The sequence below is a fragment of the Solanum pennellii genome, chromosome 9, assembly GCF_001406875.1.
Source record: "Solanum pennellii chromosome 9, SPENNV200".
NCBI classification, from domain to species: Eukaryota; Viridiplantae; Streptophyta; class Magnoliopsida; order Solanales; family Solanaceae; genus Solanum; species Solanum pennellii.
In genome coordinates this window covers 5,413,557-5,420,852 of record NC_028645.1, presented here as the reverse complement: position 1 = coordinate 5,420,852, position 7,296 = coordinate 5,413,557, and the positions used below count along the sequence as shown (strand labels likewise).

Sequence of the window (7,296 nt, the reverse complement as noted above, 5' to 3'; positions counted from 1 at the left end):
CCTCCCTGCACACAGTTCTTCACACAAGAACCCTAGGTGACAATTTCTCACAGTTTGTGTTACAATGTTGTTGAAACCTCGCTCTGATACCAATTGTTGGGAATTAAACACACAACACACACAAATAATCTAGAGAAAAGAGAAACGGAACACAAACGGGACACACAAGAATTTAACGTGGTTCGGTTTCCCTACTCCACGACTGTAACAGGAGGATTTTTATTTCACTTGTGCTCGTTTTAGAATTACAAATACAAGGATCATATTTATAGGAAAACCAAATGGTTAACCTAGGGTTTCAGTAATGGGTCGGGCCGGCTCACAAGCCTCCACAAAGCCCAACACATTTCTCCATCCCCACAATTTCACTCCATTTCTTCTTCTAATCTTCCTTATCTTTTCATTTTTCCTACTTCTTATACTCTTTCCATTGAAGTAAAAAATGTTGGCATGACTTCTGATTGTTTACAATCTCGTCATAGTTCAAAGTTGATTTTCAATTTTACCCAATTGGGATTTTGGTGGTGACCGGTTGCTTAAAGAAAAATGGGGGTCTGATTGTTTTTAGTTGTTCACAATCTCGCTGGAGTTTGGAATTGGCGGCTTTAGGATAGTTGAGACTTATTGGCTAAGTTGATTTGGTATTTTTGTTGTTGTTGTTGGTTCTCGCTTATAGTTGCTGGTTGAAGCTTGTTGGAGGCAGTGAGAATGAAGGCGTTTTGGTCGGAGAAGGTGAAGAGGACGAGAGGAAGGTAATAAATTTATGTTTGCTTGGATCTGAAACAAAGGTCATTTGAGTGGTGGATGACTGAAATAAAAGTCAATCTCGAAACGAGTGATGTGTCTTCACATATAGATAATCAGTGCAAGAGTGCACTTAACTATGCAATAAATCATCACACAATTCACTACAAGAAAACTGTGAATTACATGAGGATTTTTCTGGGAATTAGTATGAAAATTTGTATGAAAATAAGTTTCCAGCGAATTTTCATATTAATCTCCAGGAAAATCCCCATGTAATTCTCACTGCTTTTGTAGTGATGCTAGACACGAAAATCAGTGCAATCTTGACAATTAAGTTTAAGGGGTGATAAAATTCTAGGTAGTTCAAGAAGGCAATGTGATCTTGCATAGTTTAGGGGTGTTAGTAATACAAAAATATCAAGTTTAAGAGATAATATGATTTTCGCATAATTTAGGTGTGTAACTGACAAATTCATTATAATTAAACCATAAGTACCAAATGATATTTTAAATGATGCTAAAAAAATTAGTTTAGCATGTGAGTTTAAACTTTGACCTTATAAAAAATCATCAAATATTTAAAATAATCCTCACCAAAGAAAGCTTAAAACAGAAAAGTAACTAATTAAGCTTTTGATCAAACATTTGTATGATTTCTATTGGTCATTATACACATAACAACTCCCTATATAAACCTAAGAAAACCCTTCATTCAAACTCATCCTAAAAAAAAAAAAGTTCTTTCTCCATTTCTTTTTTCCAACAACAAAAAAAAAATATACAAAAAAAAATCAAATTCCCAACTAAACAAAAGAGAAAAACAAGAAAAATAAATGGGTTCATCAATGAAATCATCTTTGATCCTTTTTTTTACATGTTCCCTTTTCCTCCAAGTCGCTTATGCCGTATATAAAAGTGAGTTATTTGATTTCTTAAATCGTGAAAATAATATATTCAGTCGAATCTCATCAATTTTTCTTAATCAATATTATGAAAAAACAATTTGTTGAATTGAATCTCGTCTTTGTTCATGCATGAACATATAATTTAGATTTATTGATTTCTTATAATAATTCTGAAAATACTGAACTCAGTTGAATCACTCTTGATCAATCTCTCTTAATGCACATTATTCTTGTACTTTACTCTCCATCAATCTTCCTTATGACACACTTTTTTTAAGTCTGTCTCTAAAAAGAATATTACATTTTTTTATCAGAAATAACTTTAACATTAAAATATTAATTTATTATCTTTACCGAATGATTCATAGCCACACATATTCTAAGATTTATTTACAATAGATTGATTTATTTTTCTTTAACTTTATATGTACTTCAGTTAAACTGTATCGCATAAATTGAAACAGAACGAACGAGTACCTAACCAATCTCTTTCTTTTTTGTAGCTGAGGTAAAATGTGAGAGTTTACCAAATAGTGATTGTGCCTTTGCAATTTCATCAACAGGAAAAAGGTGTGTATTAGAAAAAGCAACAAAACCAAAAGATGACTTAATTAATAGTGAATACATATGCAAAACATCAGAAGTTATGGTTCAAAACATGAAGGAACACATTGAAACAGATGAATGTATTGAATCTTGTGGTCTTAATAGAAATTTCTTTGGAATTTCATCTGATGATTTGCTTGAGCCTCAATTTGTTTCCAAGTTATGTGCCCCTGCTTGTTATCAACAATGCCCCAATATTGTTGACCTTTACTTCAACTTGGCTGCTGGTGAAGGTAAATCTAATGACTTTACGATTCAGTGCTGATATATCACTCATTATAAAACATAAAGCATATGTATACTTTTGTTGTCTAATAAATGACGCATATTACAAAATATGTATAATTTGTTAGACAATAAAAATATATATATATGTATCATTTTTTTATTATTATAATCGTCTTAATTATTTCGAGATTTTGAATTTATTCACGTGTAGGAGCATACTTGCCAGACATATGCAACAAGAACAAGAAATTGAAGAGTAGTGGTGCTGCTGAAGATGGTGTTGATGCTCCTGCTCCATCTCCTTCATTTTTCTAAAATTATTTTTACACCTTATTATAAAAATATATATATATATGAATAATTTCTTTTTACAAGAAGATATTAAATTTTTTTTCATTTTTTAATTTTTTGTACCAATTATTTTTTCAGTGAAAATTTAATAAAGATCCTCCTTTTTTTTACATGAGATTTATTGTTTAATTATGTATTTATGTTTGCTAGTTGAGAAACAAGAATTTAAAGAAAATTGTTAGTGAACTTTTAAAATTAAAAGAAAGAAAATTATGCCTTATTATTAAATTAATTAAAATTGGTTATACGAATTCTCGTTAGATTATATGTAAATTTAAGCTTAGCTAATAAAATACTATACTAATTAATGGGTGGATTGTAACTTACAATTTTTTTGAAAGTATGACGTATTATGTTTTTTTGCACCATCTCCTTACTAATAATTTAAACCTAGTTTAGAGTGAAAATATTTTTAAATTTTTTGTTTATTATAGTTGGGTATTATTTTATATGCATATTGATTTTGATAGTAGATCATGAAACTTTTTTAAAAAATTCGAATAAATACATGTTTTCAAATATAATTTCAATTAAAAATTAAAAATTTAAAAATATTTGAATATCAACTTTATAAATTCACGATAATAATAAGTATAACTTAACAAATAAAGATACGTAGAAGACTCTAAAAAGAATATCAAAATTGACTAAAATGGTCCACAAGACCAAATTTTTTATAAATAGGCTACAAAAACATAAAATGTCAATTTTATCCTTCGAACAATAAGCACACATATTAATAGAGTGTTGCTTCTTATTCACTTTTATTAGATAGTAAAATGAAAAATACTCTACATATCAAGCATTTTTCCATATTAATAAAAATAATTTCAAGTAATTTGATGTAAATAATAAAAATTAAAATTTTGCTTTATCTGAATTGAGTTTAGATTAATCAAAGTAAAAAAAATAATATTTATTTTAATTTTTCATTCGATATTCAGAGTCTAAATTATAGCTTTAATTAAATTTGAATCTCGTATTACATGATCAATCTGAGGGTACCGTTCTCAAAATAATTTTCTCTATATCAAAACTCAAATATGAGACTGACCTATAATTAATTAAGGACGGAATAATTTCAATATTGCACTATAACTCAAGTTGCTAAAATAAAACTTTTTTGAATGTGTTGTATATTTCAAACATAGTTTCTTTTTTAAAAAATATGAACGATATTTCCAAAGAGTTCGTTTTTTAAAAATATGAACGATATTTCCAAAGAGTTCGAGCAACAACGTAGGTTACAAGGGTAAAAATGGAAAAACAAACAAATTTCGAAGTAACTAGCTGTCTTCACTCTCTCTATATACCTACCTTCGTCTATTTTGCAGTTGTACTTAGGCGGGTACCCAAAACTACACAAAATCAAAATTTTAAAACCCAAAAAATGGAAAAAGATACACCGGAAGTTCAAGAAGTGACCGTCGCCGTTGATGGTTTTCACGGCGGAGGAATTGGGGATGCCTCCATCGGCGGAGGAGGCGGCGGCGGTGGTGTTGATGGCGGTGATGAAGAGGAAGTGTTGATGCTAGAGGACGGAAGTGGAAGCAGTGACCAAGTGAGAAAGAAAACAGCAGACCGTGTAAAAGGACCATGGTCACCTGAAGAAGACGCTATACTTAGTCGTTTGGTAAGCAATTTTGGGGCGAGGAATTGGAGTTTGATCGCTCGTGGAATTCCCGGTAGATCGGGAAAATCGTGCCGGTTGCGGTGGTGTAATCAGCTTGACCCTGCTGTTAAACGCAAACCCTTTACCGGTAACTTTCGAAAACCATATGTTTTTTGTTCTGCCATTTGGTCAAAAGGGGTTTTATGAAAATTCAGTTTCTTCTTGTCATTTGATCCTGCATTGATGTTTACTTTTTAGTAATGTTCGGATTTTGGATTTTGAATTTGGGGTTGATAAGATCTTGATAGTAAGTATTGACCATAGTTGAATATCTGTTGAAAATATAATTTCTACTTGTGATTTTGTAGTTTGTATTGTTTAGTTCAGGTAAAGTTTGGATGTTGAACTTGGTGTCAAGAAAATCTTGGCAGTTAAGGTATTGACCAAAGTTGAATATTTCTGGTGAAATGTAGTTTCTACTTGTGAGTTTGAAGTGTATTTGGATTTTGAACCTGAGGTCAAGAGAATCCTGGCAGTGAGGTATTGACTAAAGTTGAATATTCCCGGTGAAATGTAGTTTCTACTTGTGAATTTGTAGTGCGTTGATATTTAACTTTAGCTAAGTTTGGATTACCTGTGTTCAAGATTAAAGTCTGGATTTTACCAATCAAAAAAATGATTAATGTCTGGAGTTTCAACCAAAGCAGAAGGTATTTGATCATAGTTCTGTATTTTGGTGAAATGTAGTTTCCACTTGGGATATTGAAGTGTATTGATGTTTAGATCCAGCAAAGTCTGTATCTTTAAACTGTCAAAATTTGATTTTGAATTTTCAACTTAAGGTCAACGGGATTCTGAACGGAAGCTATTGACCCCACATGAGAGTTCTGATGATCTTAAGATTTGGGAAATTACGTAGTGATAAAGATTGGATCAGGGCTTGCTAAAGGGCACAGATGTACAAATGCATTCAGGTTTAAGTCATGGATCATTCAAGTGAATAGGTGATCTCACGTGTGCATTTTTGACATGTAAAAGAGACTGTTACTTCCATTATTTGGGGCTTGCACTTGTATTTTCATATTTGAGCTGAAAATACATCTAGGGGTTTTAGCAGATCTGACTATGCTCGAGCTATGTTGCTCATACTCTTCCAAAAATCCTAAAGCCACTGGGTGCATGTCGGATCCATCAAAGTAGTGCATTTTTGGAGGATTTGACACGGTGCGGCTGCATTTTTGGAGAGTCCTAGCAACATAGCATTCAATTCCAAATCTTTACCACTGTTCACTGGCCAAGCGACCATGTCACCCCCATTCTTGAGAAGTAGCGAACTGATCGTCAAGAGTAGCTCACCTTTAGATTGCTTGTTGTACCATGAGAGGAAGAGTTTAAGTTTGTACTAGTATACAATAGTAGGTCCTTGCACTAGTCTTGAAACTCAAAGTTAGTGAATGATGGAACGGTCTAGGTCTTATAAAAGTTGAAGTGTAAATACATGACAGTATGGTATAACTCTTGAGTAGAGACAAAAAAGAACTCAGCTTTGAGAACGTGGCTTTGAATTAAGCCAGTGGTTTTAAAAGTGAAAATTCCAACTGCAGGAGAAGAAGGCTCCGCACACAGTAGAAGGGAAATAAGAGTGCGCTTTCTAAAAAAAGAGAAACAATAGTAGAGAGACCAATCTAGAAAAGAAAGGAATTGTAGAAGAAGAAGTCAATGAAGAGAACTGAGAAGACTAAAGTAAATCTGAAGAGAAATCCCAGTACTGAGATTGCAGAAGGTCCTTGTTTTCAATTAAACATACCGATTCTTTTTGTATCGATTTGCGCTTTACTTTATGAAGTGTACACTTCTTCGAAATTTCTTTGCTTCATCCATGCAAGCAAGGACATCCTCACTTCATATCTCTTTATCGCTCTAAGCGCCCAAACCACACATGTAATAATACAGACTATTTACTGACTACAGATAGGTTGCTGCAGATTAATGAACTAGGTTATGCATACTAGTGTTGAGCCTTTGATGGCTCTTCTAAGATTCTAATTTAACTAAACTATTCAAATTTTAACTTTTGTGACTATGGTTTTCAGCAAACTAACTTATCAACAATCATTTTAATGTTTTCTACCTCCGTCCCAGCAAAATGGGACGAAAGTAGTATTTTTGATTTTCCTTTTTCTCTTTAACTATAAAGCATAATCTGTGAAACACCAGATTATTTTGCAGTTTAGAAGATTATATGTGGGGTTAACGAAAAGCTAATAATACCCACCAAGTACCAACCGAGATGCTGGTTATGACCACTTTTCCTAGGCTAGGTTGGGTTGGGAAGTAAAAAGGGAGTGCACAGGCTACTTTCCTATTTGTTTGAGAATTAAAGGAGGGGAAGCGAAAGTGTTGAGGTTGTATCTTCTCAACGGTGGGGACTTAGGCCCTTCCCCTTGATTAACAATTAAACCTCTTTGCAATTTGCATCTAAAAAGGATGGTACTATTGCTGATTTTCTCTCTACCTCTGGTTGGCTGCTAAAGATTCAGTAGCAATTTTGAATGATTGAGAGATAGAAGAATTTTGCCAGTTGCTTAAACAATTGACAACTGCTTAAACAATTTTGGCAGTTGCTTAAACAATTTTGCAGTTTCTTAAACAATTCAAATTGATCTAGTATGATGGATACCATGATTTGGCTGGTAAGTAAAGACAAGAAATTTTCAGTCAAGAATTTGAAGTACTTCTGATAAAGCAGTTAGGTCAGTGGGATACTTCTTGGCATTGGAGGGTGATATGGAAGATAAAAGCTCCTGCCAAGTAGCATGTTTTTTTTTTGGGGGGGGAGGGGTGGGG

General features: G+C 32.8%; 2 protein-coding genes across 2 annotated transcripts in view; both read left to right on the top strand.

Annotated features, from left to right (window-relative positions):
• Positions 1-1,505: 1,505 nt before the first annotated feature.
• Positions 1,506-2,936, top strand: LOC107030822. The gene is made up of 3 exons (XM_015232061.2): positions 1,506-1,662; positions 2,156-2,491; positions 2,698-2,936. The coding sequence occupies exons 1-3, from the start codon at positions 1,581-1,583 to the stop codon at positions 2,799-2,801; spliced, it is 522 nt and encodes a 173-aa protein (XP_015087547.1). The 5' UTR covers positions 1,506-1,580; the 3' UTR covers positions 2,802-2,936.
• Positions 2,937-4,182: 1,246 nt separating this feature from the next.
• LOC107029787 (transcription factor MYB1) overlaps positions 4,183-7,296 on the top strand; it is a 5,433-nt gene continuing 2,319 nt past the window's right edge. Inside the window, exon 1 of the mRNA XM_015231233.2 lies at positions 4,183-4,597. Within this exon, the coding sequence (XP_015086719.1) occupies positions 4,228-4,597 (370 nt within the window). The 5' untranslated portion in view covers positions 4,183-4,227. The remainder of the gene's footprint in view (positions 4,598-7,296) is intronic.

Coding starts and splice junctions, on each gene's coding strand:
- LOC107030822 (XM_015232061.2), top strand. CDS start 1,581: ATGGGTTCATCAATGAAATCATCTTTGATCCTTTTTTTTACATGTTCC. Junction 1,663..2,155: donor CGCTTATGCCGTATATAAAA/GTGAGTTATTTG, acceptor TCTTTTTTGTAG/CTGAGGTAAAATGTGAGAGT. Junction 2,492..2,697: donor CAACTTGGCTGCTGGTGAAG/GTAAATCTAATG, acceptor ATTCACGTGTAG/GAGCATACTTGCCAGACATA.